Source organism: Harpia harpyja, chromosome 9 (genome assembly GCF_026419915.1).
Source record: "Harpia harpyja isolate bHarHar1 chromosome 9, bHarHar1 primary haplotype, whole genome shotgun sequence".
NCBI classification, from domain to species: Eukaryota; Metazoa; Chordata; class Aves; order Accipitriformes; family Accipitridae; genus Harpia; species Harpia harpyja.
The window spans coordinates 20,250,393-20,275,130 of record NC_068948.1 but is presented as its reverse complement, the minus strand read 5'-3'; the positions used below and the strand labels follow the sequence as shown (position 1 = coordinate 20,275,130).

General features: G+C 38.9%; 1 protein-coding gene across 7 annotated transcripts; it reads left to right on the top strand.

Annotated features, from left to right (window-relative positions):
• The first annotated feature begins 232 nt into the window (after positions 1-232).
• LOC128145592 (dipeptidase 2-like) lies at positions 233-22,863 on the top strand. Of its 7 annotated transcripts, XM_052795926.1 has the most exons (13): positions 233-360; positions 3,019-3,189; positions 5,150-5,250; positions 10,819-11,095; positions 11,845-11,971; positions 12,452-12,581; positions 12,918-13,059; positions 13,947-14,016; positions 14,522-14,698; positions 15,245-15,332; positions 15,978-16,053; positions 17,709-17,844; positions 19,091-22,863. In XM_052795926.1, exons 4-13 carry the CDS (start codon positions 10,968-10,970, stop codon positions 19,280-19,282), a joined length of 1,266 nt encoding a protein of 421 aa, XP_052651886.1. In that variant the 5' UTR covers positions 233-360; positions 3,019-3,189; positions 5,150-5,250; positions 10,819-10,967; the 3' UTR covers positions 19,283-22,863. The 7 variants fall into 7 exon arrangements, with proteins under 7 accessions (XP_052651886.1, XP_052651884.1, XP_052651887.1 ...); XM_052795924.1 differs by lacking the exon at positions 233-360 and having other exon boundaries at positions 2,401-3,189; XM_052795927.1 differs by lacking the exons at positions 233-360; positions 5,150-5,250.
• Positions 22,864-24,738: the final 1,875 nt, after the last annotated feature.

Here is a 24,738-nt window from a genome sequence, read left to right as displayed (position 1 = left end):
TTCCTAGCGTGAAAAATAGTTCCACCACATAGTGTTAGCCTTCTGTGTCCTGACAGCAACTGGTACAAGTTTAAGCGCTGCAGTTATTTTATAGCTTCTCAGCTTGCTCCAAAATATGTCTGAGGTGAATATCACGATATAAAGATAAGCATAGCTATTATCAGGGAGAGACAGCTGTGTAATAACATTCTGGACAATAAAGATAGCTCTCAGAATATTTATTAAGAGAACAGTCCTGCCAGATGGACTCTGCAGGAAGGACGTACATGACAAATGCCACATTATAAGAATTATTATACACAAACAGCTGCTACGGCTCATCCAGGGCTATTGGAAGAAAAAGACAGAAGAAACCTGATTGTGAGTCAAAGGAAGAATTTGGCTTTTAGCAGCTTTAAAAATAAGTTACATTCTGAATCTGCACAGAAGTGACCTGTTAAAAGTCCAAGCAGGAGCTTAGTGGCTCAGCAAAAATTGTTCTTGAACAAGGAGTTGGTGAGCTTAGTTTTCCTGCAAGCACGTGGAAACATAGTGTTTTAGGTATCAGAAATCAGATCAGAGATTAAACTTGACTTTGCAAGGAGAGAAAATTAAAAAAAATAGGAAAAATAAATTGCAAGCGATGATGGTTATGTGATATTTACTTACTTTCGAAGAGAGGGATAAGAATTTGAAAAGTTGAAAATTAACAAGGAAACATGAGCTAGAACTAGACGACAAGTGGGAAAATGAATCTGAGCCTGCTATTTGCTGCTTTAAATTAAATTTGGGAGATAGTTTTCTGTCATAGGCATAAAGATGGACCTGGCCTGGATCAAGCTTCAGATTAGGTAGAGGATATGTTCTAAAGAAAATATTTGTCTTTTCTCTTGATACTAAATTCGTACCGTTTAGGATTCTTTAGTCCACTTGAGTTGATGGTAAATGTTTATAAGCGAAGTTCACCACATTAGCAATGTGCAGCAGAATTCCAAGTGATGTGGTGGTTTCTGTTTAAGTTTTCCAGTTACTGGGAACTAGAGGATTGATGACAGACCTATGTTCCATTTAAGACATCAATTGCATAACAGGTCTGTGGGATTGTGAGACTTTGTTATTTCTCTGCAATGGAATCATAAACAAAAGCATGATGCCCTTTTGGTTTTCTGTATGAAGTATGAAGTAAAATAAAAATGATGATAAGCAAACCTTACTTCTTGTGAAACTGCAGGATCATGTTTTTGCATGTCTTTGTTTCCAAACTGTCAGCTCCCACAAAGGGAGTGAACAGTCCCAGTAGGTTCAGAGACATAAGTATCTTTGAAAAGGTCACCTGTAGCTTGTGAGCATTTTAACCTTTACAAGTATCATACAATGGCTCTGTAAGTCCTGATGAAAATCCAGCAGGTATAGTAAGAAGGGGTAGATATTTATTGGCTTGGGTATAGTCAGTGTGGCAAAATCAGGTCAGCAGTAATGTCATGACCCAGACTGGACAGACCAGGGAGTCGTGTTTAATTCAAAATTCCCTCGGGCTAACTTAAGGTGAAATGACACCAAACGATCAGTTAAAGATTTTATTTATGACAGAAGCAAACTGAACTGGGGAGGCGTGGTAGTAGGTGGCAGGGTTTCTCACAACAGGAATTGGCATAAGACTACTTCTGTACACCGTGTAACCATATACATCAATTCAGGGAATAAGGAGATCCCTCCCACTGAGTCACGAGGTTCAGAGCAGACCCCCTTGCTTTCCAGACTCCTCCACAGAGAAGGGTCTAGGGGCAGCTGGATCCACTCTTAGTCTCAGACTTGGTCAACGGTTTATATCTTGAAACTACCTCAGTAAACCAGGTAACCTGTGGTAACCATATACATTGATTCACGGAATAAGGAGATCCCCCCCGTCGAGTCACGAGGTTCAGAGCAGACCCCCTTGCTTTCCAGACTCCTCCTCAGAGAAGGGCCCAGGGGTGGCTGGATCTACTCTTAGTCTCAGACTTGGTCAACGGTTTATATCTTGAAACAGATGAGGTGTAGGGATTGTGGAAAAGGAAAAGGAAAGAGAGAAGAAGACAGAGAGAGAAAAAGGAAGAGAGAAAGATTTCACCGGTCCTGGGTCCAGCGTTGGTTCAGTCAGCCAAGGTGTCTAGTCAGCCGAGGGGTCCAGTCCTGGTCGGGGCTTCAGTTTGTGTCCTTTTATCATCCTTGCCCCTCCTTCGGGAGGGCACCCGAACTCGTCAGGTTAATGAGCAGTTTGTGAGCCTTTGGTCTTGGGGGTCCTTTGTGGAGTAACTTCTCCTTCCCTGCAGACACTGCCATTGTTTGATCTCTCTATCAGAACAGGGAGCTGCGCACCCTGCAGCACGCCCTCCCCCTCCTGTTGCTGATGTCTGAGCTGATGGGCTTTTCACCTTGGTTCCTTGCTGTGCAGGGTTTGTCTTTAAGCAGAACTTGCCCCTCCACAATGTTTGAGACATTAACTCTTTCAGTCTCTCACAAGTAAGGCGCATACCTGTAACTGTGTTTACTGTAAGTTCAAATCTAAGAGACTCTTCTCAGAGCAGGTCAGCAAGAGGATGAGAGGCAACCATCACAGACTGCAGCAAGGGAGATTCCAGTTGAATATAAGGGGAAAAAAATAATCACAATGTGAATAAGCAAGCACTGGAACAGGGGCCTGGAAAGGCTGTATAATCTTTTTATTGAAGACATCGAAAACTTCCACTGGATGAGGGTCTGAGCAACCTGATCTAACTTTGAAGGGATCAGGTGGCTGGACTAGACGACATCCCACCAGACATCCCTTCCAACCTAAATTATTCTGTGATGACGGCACCTACTTCTAAACCATATAAACAGAGCAGTGTTAAACACATCATATGTTGGTGAGCAAATGCATGATGGACTGCACAAACAGCCTGCCACAAGAGGGAGGAAATGCTGGGTTTTGAACACAGCCCAGCACAAGGCTTGTAGTTCCCGGGTGGGCGGGAGCTGAGCTGAAAAGCCCTCTCACAGCTCTCATGTCTCTGAAAGGGGACGTGTCCAAATGCCTGCTGAGTGTGAAGCCTGTGACGTGAGCCTAAAGAAATAGAGGACGTTTCTTGATTGCTGCTCTGATGCCAGGAGGACCTGGTGCCAAGCTTTAGCTGTTGCATCCAACACAGTGGAATGTGGATTTTGACTCCACTGCATTTTCCTAAGAAGGTAACCTGCTCCAAGTAGCCTTTAGATAAACAAGAAAAAGCTATAAATCTCATGTCAGCTTCCACTTTTCAACTCTGCTTAGTCAGCATGGAAAAAAGTGGTGTGGGTTTTGTATTTTAAATGTTGTTTAAGTAGGGGTGCCTAATATACCATGTTCTTAATTTTGTGTACTGCTTGCAATACGCCTTCAATTTTCAAGAACTGATTTCTGAATGATGATATACTTATGTGTCTTTTTTTATGTAAACAGTTTCAAAGGCAAATGCATCTTACTGTCAAAGTATAAAGAAAATCTTGCGTGAAACCTAGAAGGTACTTTAGTATAGGAAATCTATACGACATTCTTATAGCTACCAAGAGTAGCATTTTTGTACAAATACACAGCATGGAGATTTGGTAATGTATAGATAAGTATAATTTCTGTTAGCAGTCAAACTGCTTGAAGAACATGTAGGTACAATTCCTGCTTAAAAATGTTCCTGAAAAATCACTATGTATTTCATATTGATAGAAAAATAGTAAGTAATTGGACCAAAATTTACTATGTGTAGTAGTTTTTATAGCATCAGAACAGTGTTATTGTGTGAACAAGGCTTGCTACTTTCTCATTAAGCATTTTGAACTGACAAATTTTGTGGATTTCTGGAATAGCAGTTTTACTGTATAATGCCACAGAGTACACAGTAGGCTATAAAAACAGTGTTCCCTTTAGAGTAATTTTGTCAGGATCTGGCAGACTTCTAGAGATACAGGTTGCAGATCTGATCTATATTTTGGTCCGAGGAATCTGAAATCAAAAAATGCCTGCAGAAACTACTTTGCCTTTGTGATGCCGGCTTGCCGGAATTCTGATGCTTGTGCAATTTTTTGACCTTTCCTTTTTAACATTTTGCATGCTGAGCTGCCACAAACAAATTTAACATTTTCTAGATTAGAGATACCAGGATTTTTTTCACTGTGGTACAAGGTCTGTATTTGTGCTTTGACATTTGAGAGAAATCTCTATGGTTGCCACAATGCAGAAAAGAAAGAACTTCTGATTGCTCTCTATTCCTTACAGTTCTGTAAAGTGCTGTTCCACTAAAGTTTTTGGGTCTCACAATGCATGTATGTTTCTGATGCATGTTTATGGAAGAAAAAACTTCTTCTCTGAGACTGTACTCCCATCTGAGGAAGGATTTTGAGGATGAGGTGTTACCAGTAACTGCTGTTCCTCAAAATCTTTCATTTGATTGCAATGACCAGAAGAAAACAAAGTGCTCTCTTTTAGAATGAAAAATGTGGGCAGCATTAAAAAAGAAAAAAAAAGAAAAAAAAAAGCCATGGCATGTTTGAAAATGCTGTCTTTTTAAAACTGTTCATGGCCATCTCTACTGAGAGTTCTTACTTGAGTATGCTGCTTAACACAGCTGTGAGGGAGAGACAGGTAAACTCCACTGTGGCACATACACCCAAGTAAGCATTTTTGTGCTGAAGCAGAGTTCGTTACCTCCTGTGAGAGCAGTATTTCCATGGGCTGCATCCATTATGATAAAACTCAGTTGTTAATGATCAGTAGTGGTCATCCTGGTGGCCTTTGTCTGACTCTCTCACTATTTTGTAGCATTGTTTTTTGAAAGCAGTATCCAAACATTTCCAAAATATTAGAATTATTTTGGAACTGGGCAAAACTCTGCCAAAACGAATGAGTCTGTCAGGAGTAGGAGCTGGAGGGGACATGGCTTGCACTGACCCTGGCATGGAGAAGAGCACATGTTAAACAAGGGACAGGAGCATGGGACAGGTGGCCCAAATAGGGTGACTGGGAAGAAGAGTGTTCCTTTCATATAATCTGCTGTCTGTAGCTTTGAAACCTATTGTGGTCCATACAGTCAGGAGTGCATTCACAGAGAGGAACACTGGACTAGTTGTTTGCTCAAGTCTGTATGTGCTATTCAACGGGTTCTGGTTTGCATTCCAGGAAAGCAGTATCACCAGACCAGAGAAAGAGGAGACTGCGCATTAACAAAGCAGCCTGCTGACTCCCTGCATCAAACACTGCTGGCCAGCCCTTTCACTGAGGTCAGCACTCTTAAGGTGGACACAGTTTTGCCTGAAAATATGTGGTCTACTACAGTGGTATAGAAGTAGTTGACAGGCTGTTCTGGTTTGTTCTGCCTTTAGGAAATCATGCCATAAAGCATCTCTGTCTTGAAGTTAAAAGAATTTCAGTAATTTAGGATTTCTGAGAAAATAGTTCTCATCATTAGTAATTAGATAAAAAAATGCATAGCATTAGCAAAGCTCCTATTTACTTCAAAATTACTGGATTGAGCAATTTGAATTTGTTAGAAACTCTTCAAAACTGCACACAGGAAAAAACCACAGTGAAATAAAGGATGAGAACCTAGGAAAGAAATTCAGTAGTTGTCCTTTTCTTAAGGGAAGTTATAAGAAATCTTCCTGTAGTTAAAATATAATTTTTATCTGTAATAATAAAATTTGTTATAGAATTGTTTTAAAGGAGAAAGCAATGAATCTCCTACGCTTCAGTTGCAAAGAAGTCTTGCCACCTGAGGTTATATTGCATCTGGAAAACTTGCAGTCTACATGCGCAGTGGATAGCATGTGGAATATCCAAGGATGCACTTAAATTCAAGGCTGAAAGCTAGGAGTGACTTTCTCTTTATATGGAAGTACTGTAATTCCCCCTAGTGAGTTCCTCTTTCCAAGGAAGTTTGGGACAAGCTACCCTGCTTGTTCCTTTCTCTTCCCTAGAGATCCTGAAATGCCTTCCAACCACTACTGTATATATTCCCTTTTATGCCTGTTTTAAGCAATAAGTTTAACAGCACCATGTTTTCTCATTGCTTGGTGGCACTTCATTAAACCTTTGCACAGGCAGGGAAGGAATAGCAGGTTGGAAATTATAAATTGTAATACAGCACCAAGGAGGTTTCTAAACAGGGGAACAGACAGACCTGACATGATTCAGGGCTGATGATAGTGGAAGGAATTTCAAGCAAAAATTGAGAAAGATTTGAAAGACTATCTTGATGACAAAGCGAATTTCAAAGGGATTGGTATCTTTTCTTAGAAACATCATAGTATGATGCATGTGTTCTGCTCCTAAAAATATGTTTAATATTTATGTATTACTAACTATGCTTAATTATTATTTAAGGAATAGGGAGAATCCATGCTTTGGCCAGTGGTCAGCAAGGAAGTTTTTACCTAGGGTCCTGGTCACCTTGTGTTGTCTGTGCTGTTGCAACTATGCTGCTGCCGTGATCTGAGGTAGTTAATTCAGGGCTACACTAGGATTATCTACATGAGATCTCAGCATAACTGGACTGTGGGGGGGATGAACTTTCTTCATTTTTCAGGTTATATTACTATCTTGAGCTGTGAGCTCTATTTTATTGCACTTTATATATTTGATTTGGCACAATAATTCAACAAATTCAAGTATTAATGTAATGGCTGTCATGAAGTGTTTTAATAAAGAATAAGATGGAATTTAGGGGCTTCAAATGGGATGAAAGGAATGCCATTCCTAACTGAGATTTGCTGCTCTTAAACAGCAGCTGTTTACTGAACCTTCTGCAGTGAGGTCTGGCCTGCCTGCTGGGAAGGAGAGGAGGGGCCAGGCAGCTTGCCCATACTTCCGAAGATGGTAAATGACAGAAGCATGCAGAAAAACTTTTCCTTTTTAACTGTGAAATTTTCCATTAAAATGTATCTATTTTAAAAGAGCACCCCCCCCCTTGTTGCATCCTTATATGGCAGATGTGGCCATCCTGTGTCATTATAGCTCTGTCCTCCCTGATGTGGGAACACTCAATGTAATGTATGCTTTCTCAGCATTTATGTTTTATTAATAGTAACTTCCTAGCTGTTCATGAAGAGCTTGGAGAATGTAAACCAATGGTAGAAGCTAGCAAGTGTGAAGCAGTAAAGCTTTATTTCTGTAGCGTGTCTGCAAAGACTCACTCTGTGCCTATTGCAGCTCTCCAGCGACTGTCATGGTTTATTTGGGGCTGTGGGCTGATGGCTTTTCTAAGCTTGATGCCCCCAAATTGCTGCGCCTATCCTGTGTGCAGAGCTATGGTGGGCATGAAAAGCAGTTATGCTCTCAGAGAGATGCAAAGGTTGGTATGGAAAGAGACATTTTGGCTCTGAAGTGTAACGTGGAAGAAGAGAGGGAGCAGCATTTTGCACCTCCCTCCTTATCTCTCCCACAGGGTGTGTCTCTGTATGTTGCAAGCCTGTGATGTTTTGTGTAGCTGGAGTGGAGCTGAAAGTAAGAAGAAAGTATTCTCTTTGTACTTACACATATTTCTTTGGGACAGACTTTTGGTCTGTGGGAGACTCAGCTATGGTGCCTAACTCAGAACTGAAGAGATGTATTTCAGTTCCTGGAACAACTTCATGAGACTGCCTCTGGGTTTGTCCCATGGGGACTAATGGTGTGCTTTGCTTTGCATACCCCAGGGCTGGGAGAAAGGAGCTTGGCAAGAGAAGTAGCAGGCTGTTGGGCCTGGTTTACTTTATATCCCCACTGCATACTATCTTCCAATTTTCTGCATGAGGTTAATTAAAATAAATTAACTGTAAGCAAACTGCTGCAGTTTTAAATGCATATAAGATTCCAGTAGGATTCTGTTTATCTTTTCTTTTTTGGAATGTGGCCTCTTGCATAAATGCATTTTACTGAAGACACGTAAGAGAAGGAAATCAAACACCATGTCATAGTAGCACAACAGGGCTTATATTTTGAACATGGATTTTGCTGTACCTAGATATAATGTGTAAGCCCATGTATGTGTGACCTGCCTCATTTTTCCCCAAACACATAATCTATAAATATTCCATTTCTTTGAGTAAAAGTAATAACGGAGGTCAACTTGTTCAGCACTGATGCATCACAGTTGTTTCCAATGACAATTCAAATATTTTTCTGCTAAAGGCAGTATTACATAAAAATTGATGGAAAATGACCCTCCCAATAAATTTTTCCCTGTATACAAATATAAAGCTGTGGCAATGAATAAAAGCAGAAAAATCTCCCTTCCAATCAGTCAATGTGGGAAAAACACAGAAGATTCCCTTGGTTATTGTGCAGACATGAGAGGAATAAGGGCTTCTTCCATCAGCTGTGGTACAAATCCTGAATAAATTATAGTGTTGCCAGGGAGTCAGCTGTGCTCTGGAGAAGGACAGTCTGAGAGTATCATCCCAGTCTTGGAAGGTCTGGTCCTTGTTCTGACCCCAGGGGAAGTAGTTGGGCCTGCAGGAAACCATTCCCATGAGAAAACCCAGATGCGTAGACTTGTGATGTAAATTGATGGGCCCCTAAGGGCCTAGCCAAAAACTCTTAAGTTTTGTACACATAAGAAGAAACTTGGAGTCAACCACTTCTGTTATGTTTGTTAATGAATGAGAACATAGACCTTTAAGCATCCTTGAAGGATGAATCTATTTCTAGAGTACTTTCCTCTATGTAGCATTAGACCTCTGTACTTCCCAAATGCTCTCTATGCCATTCCTGACATGAAGTTTTTCTCATAGGAAACATTAAGGGGTGAGGGTTATTAATTTTCTTTAGTGCCACAGGTCCCCTGGTATCGCATTTATATTGGATCCTCTTTTGTGCCTGCATACTACTGTGTTTATTCAGCTGTCCTAGAGCTTCTTTCTGAGACTACTTTAGGGCTGATTTTAAACCTGCTTCTCCGTCTATGCTCCCTTTTGTATAAGCTTGTATGTTCCCACTGTTCAAAAGTACCTCCTGCCAGATGGTCCCACAGTTTAATGCATTCCCAATTCTTGTGAAACAGAAAAGGCCTGGGCCAGTTTCTCAAAAGAGGAGCCTTAGGAATTTTTGTCAAAGGATTTTTTCAGAATGCAGTTTGCACCTTTCTAAACTCAGGTTGTGAAGTAATTTCTTAATTTTTTTTTTTTTAACTTTTACATTATTTTGATTTTGAGATAAAATACATGCAAAATGGATTAATTTTTATTTTAAAACATCTTAATTACACAGCTCAATTAAACTTATACTGGCTTATTAAATATAAGTCCTTTATGAATGTATTTACATTTTATCAGGCATAGGCAGGGCAAATAAGCCAGTTAACTTTTCCTTTGATTTACAGTCTGCATATTGCAGGTGACAGGAAAATGGTTTAATATATAGGCTGGAAATATAAGAATCTTAATAATATGATTTTCACTGTGCTGCTTTTCAGTATCCTGGTTACAGGCGTACTCTTATTTTGGCTTTGATTTTTGTAATCAAAATGTTCTAGTAAGGGGAAGAAAGAAATGTGTTTAGAACAGGATGCCATCAACAGGTAATCTGCCTGGTGTGACTTGAATTTGCTTCCAATGACATTGTCACCTATGGATCTCCCTTGAGATGTCTGTGACTTATTGATGAATATGTGGCTTTATATCAGGAAACCATTTCCTGGGTTTATGTCCACCTCCTGTTGCTTTAGAAAATTTGCTTAAAGACAAGAGAAGCAAAGCATGCAGGCAAGGTGAATTGCCTTGTAATTTTATCATATCTTGGATATTTGCTATTTGTTTTTACCTTCACAGACAAGGAATACATAAAAACAACTTCCTTTATTAGTAAAAACAAACTAATGTGCCACCAGAAGAAAGTTTATAAGTGTAAACTTTACTGGCTCATAGTGGAAACCAAATGAAAAGTCAACATTATTTTTCTTTTTTGTTTGTTTGTTTTCTTTTGGAAATATTTGAGCATTGGCTTTGCAATATTAGAATTCTAGCAAACTTCTTTGATCTGAAAGAATTTACAGGGCACATGCATTTAATTAGGATGTCACTCCAATGAATGAAGGGAGGTGACTGCTCCTCAGCTTTACAGGTAATGCTGCCAGTAACTCTGAATGTGGAGGGAAAAAAAACCCAACGTTTTCCCTGCAAAGGTATTTTCACCTCCTAGCAGATCTTACATTTACTTTACATAGAACAGGAGGTATTTCTAATCTGTTTGTAAATAATGCTTTTTGACTGACACCTGAAAGGCTGTTGTCCATGTGTTTGAGTACTATATTTTAAAAGAGAGCAGGGGGTGCTTGGATTACTCTTGAAGTTGTTGTCATACCCATTTCATCATAGAAATAAAGTGACCTTTTCAAGATTGGCACACGTTGTCCTTGCTAAGGTATGGAAAAGTGTTGGATTTCAACAGGTTTCCTCTGAAAATACTCTGACATGCTGTGTGTTTTAACAATACAGTTTACGCAGAAGTAGCTGATTTTTGGAATTTCTCAAAAGCAGTTTCAGTGTTCATTTCAGTGTGAGGTTTCCCAAATAATGAGAACAAACTAGTTAATGTAACAAGAAAACTACCTTGTTACGCTGTTTTGGGAGCTGCTTTTTTGGGAGGTGTGAGTCCAGGGTCCATCAGGCTCACTCTGCTAGCTCTGACTGAGGAGTTGGTTCCCTTCAGCAGTCAGCTGGCGGCAGCAGCAGACTTTAAGGAGTGGTTATATGTGCAAAAACACAATAGCCAGAGACCTTAAAATCTTTGGGAGAAGGTAGCTGTTTTGCAGTTTCTGCTGCTACCTTCCCTTCTGTTTACTGTTCTCTTTCTTTCTTTCTTTCCTCCTGCAGAATTCACGCTGGCCTTACCAGAAGAGAGGCATTTCAGCTCTGCCTATACTATTAAGGCTACAAACTCTGCAGATTGGAAATTTTGCTGTTTCATTGTCATCAGCAAATAATTGTGGTATCATTTTGCTTTAGCAAACTGGAAAACGGAAATGAAGAGAAATACAACAAAGTTGCTGTGGCTGTTGATGTTCTTCTCTGATATTGTGCCATTCAGCTATGAGAAATCAGTGAGAGAGCGAGCTATCGAGCTGATGCAAGATGCACGTTTAATCGATGGGTATATAAAATATGTTCAACGAAACCCTCTTTGTGAATCTTGACAAGTGAGGAGGAAATGCTGAAGTGTGTTTGGATCAGTAGATACATAGGCTGTTACTAGCACATAGCAGTTAGTTACTGTTGCAGTGATTTATCCGGAATGAATTTTGGTTCAGAGGGTACTTACTATAGCATCAGGTTATTCTAAATGCATTTATGATTTTCTGGTCAGGTTTCACCACTTAATTATTGTTTCCCTGTATATAATGTCCTGGTCTACTTCCATAATTTAATGGCATCTTTCATTAGCCATGACTTCTGTGCAGAGCTAGAAAGCAGGCATCATACCTTGAAAGGGTACTCTTACAACTTGAAGGAATGACGCCTGTGGTGAGTGTATTTTGACCTGGGAATGCAAACACTGATTATTCTAGCACAGGCAGCACTGCTTAATCTACCACAAGTACTTGCTTCTAATGAGTGTGGTGGCTGATTTCAGTTCTTCCATTCCTTCAGAAATGATAGGGAGAAAAATAGAAACAGGAACGCAACAGCTATAAAAATGGGAGAAGCAAAAAAAGTTTATTGCTGTCCTAATTAAGAAATAAAGCTTGTTTGCAAAAGAAGGGAGACTTCTAAGCCTATGTTACTGCAAGGATTATTGGCAATTAATGGTCTAAGGGACTATGAACAGTGGAAGAAATTACATTTGGGTTAGAAGGGGAACGACTTATTTCTATCACAAGTCCTATTTGTTTTCAATTCTAGCCACAATGACCTCGTACTGCAGCTGAGAATATTTTACCAAAATAGACTCAGTAGAGTCAACTTAAGAGAACTCAACAAGACCCACACAAACATTGTGAAACTTCAAGCTGGTTATGTGGGAGCTCAGGTATGTACTGCCATGGTTGTGAGTCTGAGAACGTATTTTTACATTTGCCTCCTTCCCAGTCACAAAAGTACTCCTGGCCTCGTTTCTGGCTCTTTCTGTTGAAAAAGAAAAAACAATAAAACGGAAAAGCCACAGACACTTTTCAATAACATTTGTGTTTCAAAAGTTTGTGTTTTATAATCCAAGTACCCTTAACCAAAACAGTGGCATTTATTTTGTGATAAATAAATTAAAGTAAATTTACATCTGCTTTCCTGTGTGTACTGTGGAGTAGCTGAGTGTGTCAGGAGGCTTTAATCATATCTGGAATGGATGCTCTTGCCTTGCATCGTAACTCTTCCTTTGGGGGGAAAAACTATAGTGGCAGCTCCCTTGTAAACTGTAGGAAATTATTTTGGCCTGGGCTCGTGAACTTCACTATTGGCAAATGAAAGTTTCCAAGTTGAAACACAGTAGTTTACTTGTCAATGTCTCTTTCAGTTTTGGTCAGTGTATGTTCTTTGCAGCGCTCAGAACAAGGATGCTGTGCGTCTGACCTTAGAGCAAATTGATGTTGTCAAGAGGATGTGTAACAGCTATGAAGAGCTTGAACTTGTGACAACTTCCCAAGGTGATGCTCTTTCTTGTAACAGAATTTTTTTTAAAGGGGATTGCAGGAGGTATGTGCAAAAGACGGAGAGCTGCAAGCAGGCAGGTTATCCTGGTTTAAAGGGTAACTTTAACTTCAGTTTTTCCACTGAGCCACAATAACCGACTCTGTGCACAGTCCTGGCGCACCGCAGTCATAAGAAAATTTGCCTTATAAACGTGCACTAGTATAAGCTCCTGTTCTATGAAAATGTCAGTATTATTGCTTGCAATTTACAATAACAATTGTTGCTCAGTAGTGCTGGCTTCTTATCTGTCATTAAATTACTTTGGAATTATCTTCCTTGGCTGTTTACAGGTATCTCTGACAGCAGAAGGATTGCGTGTTTGATTGGAATAGAAGGTGGTCACTCCATTGACAGCAGTTTGGCAACACTGAGGATGTATTATGACTTGGGTGTTCGTTACATGACTTTAACGCATTCCTGCAATACACCTTGGTAACGAATGTGCATGCTTTTGTGTGACTGTCTAGTGTAAAGTGGTGGCAGCTCCAAGATGGGGAAAATACGGATTCAAACACAGAGTTCACCTGTGAAAGGCTCTGAATGAAGTCAATGATGATAGGTTTTTGGGGTAAATCACTTGCCATCTGTCAAGTGGGAGATGGAAGGATCTGTTATGTAGTGCTTATTATGCTGACAATTTGGGAACTTTTAAACCTTGTTAACAACACAAAGATGGTAAAATTGCTATCCCCTTCGATTTATTAGGAAATTGGGCAAAACAGGCCAAAAAAAAACCCCAAGAGTACTTAAAATACATACGATGTAGGTAAAAGAGGGTAAATGCTACGTAAGAAGTCAGCAGCCTTCAACACTGTCCTCTCTGGCCAGCTCAAAAGTGCAGGTCCCATATGCAGCTACAGAGATGGGTATTTAGTTACTGTATCAGAATATTAGCACCTACTCTTTGCTGGATTGGCAAAATTCCTTCTTGTACTGACTCAGGGAAAGGGGACTTGTGTGCAGAGAGGGCTGAAAAGCAGGCTTTCTGGCTGACAGGTAACTGACATTTCAGTGTGTCTTTGTTCTCTGAGGAAGGTTTGTTTAATCAGAAAATTTCTGACAAGCATCTCTTTGCTTGTCTTGCATTGCTTCTCAAACATGCAGCAGTCCTGAACCTGAAGGCATAATGTCCAGAAAATAGTTATGAACATAAAAAGCACTGTGTGAACAAGATACATATTAAGTAGCTCATTATCCCTACATTTGGCTATGTGACATGGTAATGATTTTTATTGTGTGTAGCATAAGAAGTTTCAGTTACTGATATTGTAGTCTCCAGAATAATATGATGTTTCTCCTCCCTCACTCCCCTTTTTAAGGTCTGAATCATCATCTAAAGGAATACACCAATTTTATCCTAGTGTTATGGGTCTGACTGCATTCGGCCAAGTAAGGATCTCTTTTGGATGCTAATCTAAGCAATCTCTCATGCAACTAACAACTTCTGGCCTTATCTTTTCAAAAGCAACTTGTCATTAAAAATTAATTACTGGAAGTTCTTGTTAGTTAGGAGGTGATCAGGGTTCAGTCAAACAAAATTCCCTGTGATGTTCCTTAGGGTAAAAGAAGCACTAGATTTAATTATAACAATTGTCTTAATACAGATCAGATGTATGAGTTAATATGCAAAAGTAGTGGGATGTGAATAACAGTTCAAATGACTTATTTTAGATTGACTAAGTTTTCTATGTTTTGAGCATGTGGTGGTGTGCTAGTTAATTGTGAGTGAATATATTACTATTAAATTCATAGGTAAATAGAAATCCATACAGGCACAGCATGTTTATGACTAGCTGACAGCTGCAGAATTTCTTTATCTGTTTACATATATCAGCTAAATGGTTTCCTTTAAGGAAACTTAATACTGACACTCTTGTCTGTAAATCTGTTTTAGGAAGTGGTAAAGGAGATGAATCGCCTGGGTATGCTGATAGATTTATCTCATACTTCATATTCCACAGCAAAAGCTGCACTGAATATCTCAAAAGCACCAGTAATTTTCAGCCATTCCTCAGCATTTTCTGTCTGTAATCACTCAAGAAATGTTCCTGATGATATCCTCCAGCAACTGGTGAGCGATACGGGTTTTGGTTTTGGGTTTTTTGTTGTTTTGGGGGGTGTATGTGTGTGTGTGTTTTTGTTGTTTTGTTGGTTTTATTGTTTGTTTTGTTTTTTTTATTTTAATGCCAATGTTTGGCTAGTCTGACGCAAACTTGTGCATTCAAATTGTGGTGTTTACTTTTCACCTTGTCATCTCTGCATTGGATTTATAAGCAGATCCCTGAGCAGCAAATTACACATTCACTTCTGAGACATTTTCTTTGGGTTGTGTTTTGTCTTTGGCTACAAAAATGAAGTGTTTGCAAGTACTTTGAAATTCTGATTGAGTTTGTTTGATGTAGTCAGTGGACTTCTGCTGATTCAGGCTACATGAGAATATAATGAATCCAGGGTAAAGGACAGAGAGGCAAAGCCTTATGTAGCCATTTGAGCTTTGACTTACAGAGTGTTGTTATGCTCACTGATGGATGGATGTAGAATGATCTATATGAGATGCCTGTGAGGTTTGCAGGACACACGAATGTCCACTCGTCACCTGTCTCTTCATATCTTTCAGAAAAAGAACAAGGGAATTATCATGGTGACTTTCAATGCAGATGTACTGGCCTGTGGCAGAAAAGTTGTTAATGTGTCTACCCTTGCAGGTTTGAAGTTAATATACTGTAGTTTTTGTGGGTGGCTTCTGTGAATTTCCTGGTGTTTGCATCATTTTTGAGATCATGTAAATTATACTGCTTGTTTATTCCCTTCCACACCTTACCCCAGCTCTAGGTATTTTTGGAGCTAATATTCATTAAACAATAACAAGAGGTACAAGGTGTGTAGCTGGAGGACATGATGCTCCTAAATGGAGCCAAGAACCGTTAATCCCAAAGTAGCTGTTACTTTCTGGAAAACATTTTAAACCTTTGTAATTAAGAGTGGAAAACATAAGTATGTAGTGGGTAATGAAAAATCTGTTAGTATATGTGGGCTACTTGTTGGGAATTAATGTGCTGTGATGATCATGTCTTTTTCCTCATTTGCATCTCATCAGTGTAGCTGTTTTTTTGAAGATTGCTGCCTGATGTGCCTGATACTAGTTAAGCATCAGTAAATATCCAGAATATGTCAACTGCATTATTAAATTTTAACCTGTATTATCAGGATGTCTTTTGACTTTTTTTTAAAAGGATTTGATTAAGAATCCATGATTAAGGAGAACAGTTGCCTAGTGCCAATGTGTCTGAACTGTATTATTTCTTCTTGCTCATTGCTTAGATACTGTTTTCTTTGATATTTTCTTTCAGATCATTTTGACCACATAAAGAAAATTGCAGGTTCAGAATCAATAGGAATTGGTGGTGACTACGACGGAGTGGAACGGTTAGTAAAATTGTACATACATTGACATCTGCTCCTTAAATTATGAGGGTTTTGACACTTTTGGGGAAAAAAAAGGCAGACTAAAAGAGTTGTAGCAAGTTGCCTTGTGATGAGTACTAAAACAAGTTTCACGAAAGAAGGGCACAATGATTCCTTTTTAGAACTGTGTGAAGCAGTTCTACAAATGTGGAAATGGATCCTAATGCCCTATGAACTCTGCAATTGTGTGTTCTAGGCAGTGGTTTGCGCATATAAAAATAGTGATAGAGGGTGCTTTCCTCCAGAAGCCAAAGATGAATGACAGAAAAGCTGCCTCAGCCTTTAGATGGTAAATGGCTTAGCCCAGGGAGATGCTGCAAAACTCTTTCCTCCACTATTACTTTCTAGTAGGGAAAGCCCAAATTGTTTGGGGGCTGTGAAACCACTCTTGCTTTTGGGGCTTGGGAAGTGTTTGAGGCAAGCAGGGTATGGTGAACAGCCTACGGCATAACCTCTCCTCCTCACTTCTGGGCTAGTGTTGTTACAGTACAGGAAATAAATGCAGATTGGGTGGCATTTGCTGGTGTAACCCTAAAGCTTTTTTTGCTTTTTATCTTTCTGTTGAATCTTCATCTCCTTTTTTTTTCTTTTTTTTTTTTTTTCTAGGGTCTGACACACTTGGGTATGAAAGTCACAGTCACACTCACATCTGTAAAGTAGGAGCACAAAAACAGTGTGTCAGCTCCCATGAGATTTAGGTACTCATAGCTCTGAAACTATAATCTCCAAAATAAAAATAAATTTTGCAACACAAAGACACATTTTATTGCATGCATTTTCGCAAAGACCATCAGTTTAATTGGCGGTGAAGTTGTTAAGGTCCTAAGTCCTGGTAGAAAGTAATGGAACAGACTTCTTGAGAAATGCTTATCACCACACCTGCACAGAAAAGAAAAATAACAGAAAATATTAGTTATCTTAAGACAAAGTCAAAGACTCATGGAAATACAATTTAAAACAGCTGTTTAATGCAGGTTTTGCGGCTTCTTACTTCTAATTTCTTTTTATTCTGATAAGAATTAGCACAAGACATAGGTCAATTTAGTTTATTGTAATTTCTTCAGTAGAGGTTCTGAATAGCTTTCTTTTCACTGCCTAAACTGCTGAATTCAAAACAATATTATTATTCTAATTGTATTTTCAAAATTGCCTGGAACTCCTTAGCTCACCATGAGTTTGCAGGTTCCCTTTTGTTCTCAGTTACACAAGTGGATTGCACCAACTCCATCTGTGATGCAGCTGTTTCCTCTTACTCTAAAGGCCAGATATAAAGAGTGGATTAATGCATATGAGTTTGGGGTTTTTTTCTTTTGTTTTGTTTTAATATCCTCCGTGCTGCTGTTCTGCCTATACACAAGTGCATCTTCATTCCAGAATACACAGTTTTGTTCTGCTAATGGGATGCTCTGTGCAGAAAAAGCCTTTCATTGTCACCCAGTCCTGCTTCTGCTTGTCAGTCAAATTCTTAATTTTTTTTTTTAACTTCTCAGAGGAAGAATAGGATCCAAGGTGAGCTCACTCCAAAAGTGAATATGTGCAAAAGACTAACTAAAAATATTTTTCTACATATTTTCAGTGATGTGTGTTGAATGTTCTTGTGTGACTCTTGCCAACAGTTTCCCTGAGGGATTGGAAGATGTTTCTAAATACCCTTCTTTGATTGAGGAACTTCTAAGAAGAGGATGGAATGAAACTGAACTGAAAGGGGTCTTAAGGGAGAACTTTCTCCGTGTCTTCAGGGAAGTGGAAAATGTAAGATTAAAAACTAAACTGAATCTTGATCCTTACTAAGAGGGAGAGAGGAACTGTTGGTGCCTTGCTGCCTTGTTGCCTTTTTTTTTTTTTTCTTTTTTTCTCAATGAGAGAGTTATGAGGGAATGTAAGCACTTAATGCAATAATTCCAAATGGTGGGAAAGAAATCAAGATGGCAAGAGAGTGTTAGCAGAATAAAGGGAAGTGTGAGAGAGTGGACAAAGCTCTTTGGAACTTTTTCTCTTGGTGGTAATCTGATAAGTACACATCACTGACTTCTAAACAGAATCACTTCATGGTTTGGAGAAACTACAGACGTACCAGCATCACAGTCTGGCTGTGTTTGCTGGTGCAGTAAGGAATGCTGACTCCTGCAAATCAATTTAATTCTTGTCATGGGATTGGGCTGCTATCCAAAAGGCTCCTGCCATGACCAGATCACTAACGAGCCATAAACTTAAGAACTAGATCACAGCGAGCTTTAAGTGTAAATGGTAGAAGCTAATCCAGAAGGATGAGGGAGGAGAGGAGGGAAGGAAAGAGACTGTATGAGAGTAAGGACCCCCTAAATGGTAACTTTTTCAAAAGCCTCTGTTGAAACTTGCAAACTGCTAGCTTCCTGCTGTTTTTATATATAGGGATAAGTAAGGAGATATTATACACAAGGCCAGCATATATAGACATATATAGACAACATATATTTCACAGTGATCTTTTTTCCAGTTGCATTTTTGGGGTATGTTAGATGAAGAGAAATCAGGGAATTTTGTACTGTTCCAGTTAATCTGCCAAAATATCTACCTAATGCCGAGTTGTACATGTGGCAGACTGGCATTATGAAGGGGTTGAAATTCATCACACCTAACCAATCTGTGAGATTTAGTAATTTTTTTCTTTCTAAGTTAGAGATGTTTGAAGCTCTGTCTTGAGACTGTGAGCTAACTTCAGGGAAGAAGGCTCATGAGTTTTTTTGCTTAAGGTTTTCCAGCTATGTGGAGGGAGCCAAGACAAAGAACAGCCAGACCTGTGACTTTTGCCTGTAATGTATCTGTACTGAATTCTGGGAAGTGTTTCATAGGCATGCAGACATCAGGATAATGATGTTGATTTCCTCACATTCAGATGTGTTTTTGCAATAAAGTTTGAGTTGGTTCACTTGAAATACCATTGAATTTGCTAGCTGCATAAAGCTTTTTGCTGTTGTGCCAGTCTGGCTTTCAGGGGCAACCTTTTGAATTTTTCTAGGTGCGGAACTTTAATAGACTCATGGATGTAGGTGAAAGTGAAATTCTGCAAGAAGTACAAAATTCCTGTCGCCTAGACCTACATAATCATCAGCTTCAGACAACCAGGTCCTTTGGATTTCCTTCTGTGGCACAACCTTTTAGTCTGACACTTGTAACTGTATCATATTTAATACTGTATTATGAATCATAAGTTCTGTGGAGTCTAGAGAGAGATATATGGAGCAATCTGCAATGCAACTAGTTATCTTTTGGGGGTTTTGTTAATGTAAAGCTATGCTAAATTTTTTATATAATTTTCTATAAATTCACCTGCATACTTGAAAGTTAACATAGATTTTAAATGTTGTAGCAAAAGCAATTAGAATTTGAAGGGATAAATTCTGTGTCAACTTGGCTAAACCAGGACCAACATTGTTAATGGAAAATATTCACATCTAATGAATAAATTCTCCAATACATGACACACAGTTTTGGTACCCGTATTGTGGCACTTGGTATAAATACTGGAGTCCAGAATCAGCAGTTCCACACCAGAACTAGACAATATGATTAAGACAGCTATGCTGAGATGTTTTCAGATGTTACTCCTTGTAAAATCATACAACTTTCATCATCAGTTGATGGCTTAATTGGAGAAGACCACGAGTGGTGGTGTGTTTTGTTTAATTTTAAGACGACAAGATGGGTGACATGGCTATTTCAGTTCGGATTTCATGACTACCACTAGCTTTAGGGATCCATCCTGCAGTACTAAACTCTTATTTTTGAACCCTGACGAGGGCAGTGGGCAACTGGAGAGTTACTGAAGGGTGGAGGTAGGTGTCTTGCATTCAGGTACAGGTGACAAGGCAATGTTGTAGATACTTTTCTATACATTGCTTGTTTCTATAACTTGCTGTTTGCTGCATGTTCATGAAGCTGGGAGCAAGAATAAACCAGGACAAAGCAGGAATTCTGGCTACTCAGAGGGTGAGATCTTGGTCTGATATTTTTATTGCAGTCTGAAAAGTATAAAATGAGTATTTAAATAAAAATTTTGTTACAATGTTCCCCAGCTTTGTGGAAATCTTTTTCACATTTAAACAATAATCCTTATCAATAACAGGTTTTATTATTTTATTTTTATTCTAGCTGGCTAAAATCAGACCATTGGCAAAGGATTCATAGGCATCAGATTAGAAAGAAACCTTTTTATTATAAATCTGTTGCTTCAGCCTTTGGAACACATTTTTAAATACACAAGGTATGTGAGGTTAGAAGCTGCTGTTATACAGAAGAGCGTATAGCGCCATAGGCCTATTCTTGGTAGGCTAATATGGCTCAAACCTGGAATTTTAATCAAATAGTCTGAGATTTATGATGAAACTGTAAGATGGCAGCACTACATCTTTGTAGGGTCATTTCACAGTGCTTGCTGGTAAATGCCTTCTCATGATGCTTGCTGTTAATTGTGATTTTTATCCCATGATATGTGCTTTTATTTACTGATGCGACATCTACAGCATTTAGCCTTAGTATAAAATAAAAGTCCTGTAATTGATCTAAGGACAGCATTTGTAAACACACAAAGTATTTAACAACTGAAAGCAAGGCTTTCTAAAGTCACTTGCTACTGTTCCCGCCATCCATTTCTGCATTCCATGTACAAGCAGGGTTTCTGGAAGAAGACTGTTCTTTTATTGCTTCAAAATGAAGCTTCATTCATTCTTCTGATAAGGTGGTCTCCTTGATAAGTATATTCTGAATATACTACTGCCACTTAATGAATTCTTTACAAATCATGTTGAATAATCTAGTTGCACACAAGCCAAGTTTTTAAGAACAGTTTCTCAATAAATACTAGTCCTGGTTATGCGTCTACAATGGGGAACTACTGCACTGACTCAGAAGTTCCCAATATTGCTTGACTGGCATCAGAACTTGTTTTACTGGTAAAATGACGAATTCAGTAGGGCAAATGTTTACTTCCCATCAGTACTTCTGTTAATAGCTTCATAAGCCATTGGAAAACTTCCATCTATGGTCTCTTTTCACAGAATTAGTACTGTGATAGTAACTTCATTACATATTTGAAATGTAAGATGCTTCCTTATTCCTTCCAGCCTTTTTCTTTCTACTGCATTATCACTTGCCTGCCCACTAATTTCTACTTTTTTTTCCATACTGAAGCATGGATTAAAAAAATATTCTTTTTCTTAAAGATATGGATAATACTTTTATATGACTGATTCCACCATGCTATAGATATTTGTAGTTTATTTCCTTGTTTTATCTACACTGTATTGCACTTATTTGTTTGACTGCTTTGTGCAATGAATAATTTGTAACCTTCTGGCAAAACATATACATGAAATTTAAATAAAATATTGTTTAAAATTGTGTATAGGTACTGGTGTAATCTCACAAAACAATGTATATATTCAGAATTCCAGGAAACTCTGAAAGAACCATGCAACTCTGCTGAAGAAGGAAGGCCAGGGTATCATGAGGGCTCTGGGTCTGCTCTTCAAAGGGAAGGTAGCCTCCCCCATGGCAGGCAGTAGAAAGTCAGGTAGGTTTAACCCTAGAGCATCCTGGATGTAGGCAGTCAGCCTCATCTTCACTCAGATACCGCCTAACATATAGAGAAGTCCGAGCAACTGCCTATGGAAAGGGAACATGGATGACTCAGTCATTGCTGTGAGTCCATGATGACAGTGTTACCTGCAGCAAATCACTTGGTCAAGCTAGTCAAGTCATAGAGAACAAGGCTTATGGTGAACTAGACAGGTTGCCTACGCCAAGATTAGGATAACCTCCACTTCACAGCATTTCTCACAGATGTGTGATAATCTAGAAGTCCCTTTTTCCATTACAAGTTTCAATGTTAATTCAGAATGCTTCAAATAAGCTGCTTGTGTGAAACCAATATCAGAGTGCAAAATCGTCAAACAAGAAATGGAATCTTGTGCATCATGCAATGATTATGGACATGGTATCTAGCTTATCTAATAGATGCAGTTAGTTTATTTTTCTTAAATGATCAAAACCACACAGCTTGAAACATGGTAGAAAGGCATCTCATTAGAATTCCATTTCAAAAGTAAAATCATGTAAGATATGGCTGTGACTGCTGTCAGAAAAACTATAGTGACCCTTCAGTCTGAGTGCTAGTGTCTCCAGTCCTACTGACAGCAGCTTGTAGCAGTAGTCACAACATTGCATTTCTAACAGCTCAAGCGTAAAATGATTGCACTCTCATTTCTGCCTCCCAATGGAGAGGATGATTCATCCTGAAATTGAATGCCTTTGCCCTGCACCAATTAATAAGAGCAATTTGCACTGGTAATTTGAAATGCCTGCTAGCTCAACTGACAGATTCTATTATGGCTAGTGGTATCAGTGAAGTATCAGATATAATTGAGATACGAACTTTGTAATAAGCTCTGTTGGCTGCCAAATGGTGGAATGCAAGTCATTATTTACCTCTTCTAAATGAGTTATGCTAACATGAGTTCCGAAAATAGTTATTACTATTTCTGTAAATCTCAAAATCTATGAAGTACTTTAGGCTGATTTTCTAAATAAGAACCAAACTTCAAGGCATCTTTAACAATCCAAGGCTCATACTTTTGCATGTGTGATATGAACAGCCAAAAACTACAGATGTAATATTGATGCAGACTATTGATTTGATTCTAAAAGGTTGACGCCAGCGCCCTTCCCCCAGTACTATCCTTTTCCAGACTAATGGGCTGTAGCATCCACAGAAATAAACAACTTCAATTCTCACTTGTCTCCTTTGGGTAAGTGGTGATACTAGAAACCAAGCCTAAAAAGTCTATTGCTGGTCTAACCTATGCAGCTGATCTGTTATGTAAAATCTGAGTAGTTTAGTTCATGTATCTAACTTCTACTCAGTGGGTAACTTGTTTGGACCATGGAAGGACTTTTGCATGTTTTACATTAGATATGGACTACTGAACTGTGCTAGTGCTTAACATCTGCATTCCTTCTTGCATATCGAGCTGCTCAAGCAATATGCCAGCATATTTCTATGTTTCAAGGTCAGTAAACATCATGCATTAAGTCTAACCACCTATATAAGTTTATTAACTTCTGTTTGATCTTAAATGTAAGGTTCACTGGGCATCTGTACCGCAGAATCAACTTTGAAAAGCTGTGTATCATTGCATCTCCATCACCTTCTGGAGTAAGGTGCAGTGCCATAGCAGTTTATGCCAGTGTCAGCTTCGGCTGCTGCAGTCCTACCCTGTTTCTTCACTGCATGTTGTCTCCCTGTCCCTTGTGACAGCACTGCTGTTTGTGTAACTATATGATAAGCTGGTTCAGGGAGCTGATCTAGCTGAAAAGGAACCGTTTTCCTCCCTCAAGTGGTGGGTTTCCTGCTGATCACGTCAGTAATTGGGTTAACTATGTTCAGTGTTAGTGGAGGGGAGGAGCAGAAAAGCAGACTGCAGCGACTTGGATTTCTTCCATTTGCTATGGAAAGCAGCAGCGCCTCTGTTTACTCTTCTCTGGATTTATACATATGGAAATGATCAAATTGCTTCAAATTCTGAAAATGTAACATCTAAATTAAATAACCAGAAGATTCTTCCCGCTAACAGTGGCTTTCATTTTCTCTTAAGATTTGTTGGATTTAATTCGCAGACCCAGAGCAGTATGTTAGTGGATCTGCTGAACTGTTTTCAGGACAGACTGTGATGCTGGATAACCCTTCTTGGAGTATTTTGGAAGGTTTGATTCAGTGTTTCAAGAGCAATTTTTATTTTTTTTAATCTGGTCTTGATTTTTGTCTTGATATCTTACCTACAAACTTTACATCTACATAGAACAACTTGAGATGGTGGCGCGTGTTTGGTATTCCTATAATTTTCGTGTTTTATCTTTTGAAACCAGACAAATGGAAAAGCTTTTATTAACCTTCGTATTTATTTATAAGTTCATTATGTAATTTTTGTCAGAGGAAAAACAAAATTTGTGGCATTTGTAGCATTTTTGTCCCATTTCTGTGTTTCTGTATTCCAGATGTCTAGGATCTTCGGTGATTGAACCCCTCAGTCACTTGGTCCAGTATTACCAGATGAGCTGTTCGTAGCCTGTTTCACTTCCTGCAACTCAAATTGCGAAGGTGGCAATTCTTTCCCCAATGTCTGTACTGTTTGAGAAATCATTCCAACCTGTGAAGTTTTATTTTTCTTGCAAAGCAAAAGCAACAAACAACCCCTCTTCCCTAAAGCTGTGACCTCAGAGAGATATGAAACTTGGTTCAGTTGCTTCTGTCATGAGTCAACAAATAGTGGGGGGAAAAAAATAAGGCAAAAAAAAGCTAAGTAAACAAAGTTCAGCATTTAGCTTACATCACAGAAATGCTGCTGCTTCTAACCAAGGCTTTAGCCTTAATGATCAGAACTCAAATGAGAAGGCACTTAATTGTGCTCTGTTTGTGTTGCTTCTCCCCAAATTGTTTTGTAAAATTCACTAGGATGATGCTTTCCCCTAGTAATGGGTAAGTATTTTTCTCTGAAGCTCTTTCTCTGCACCTGGTCTCACTGTTTTCATAAAGCATTTCTTTCACCAGTTCTGCAATGAAAGAAAAGCACAGAGTCAGGAAGCAAGAATTCAAGTTCCCCCGTGGGTTGC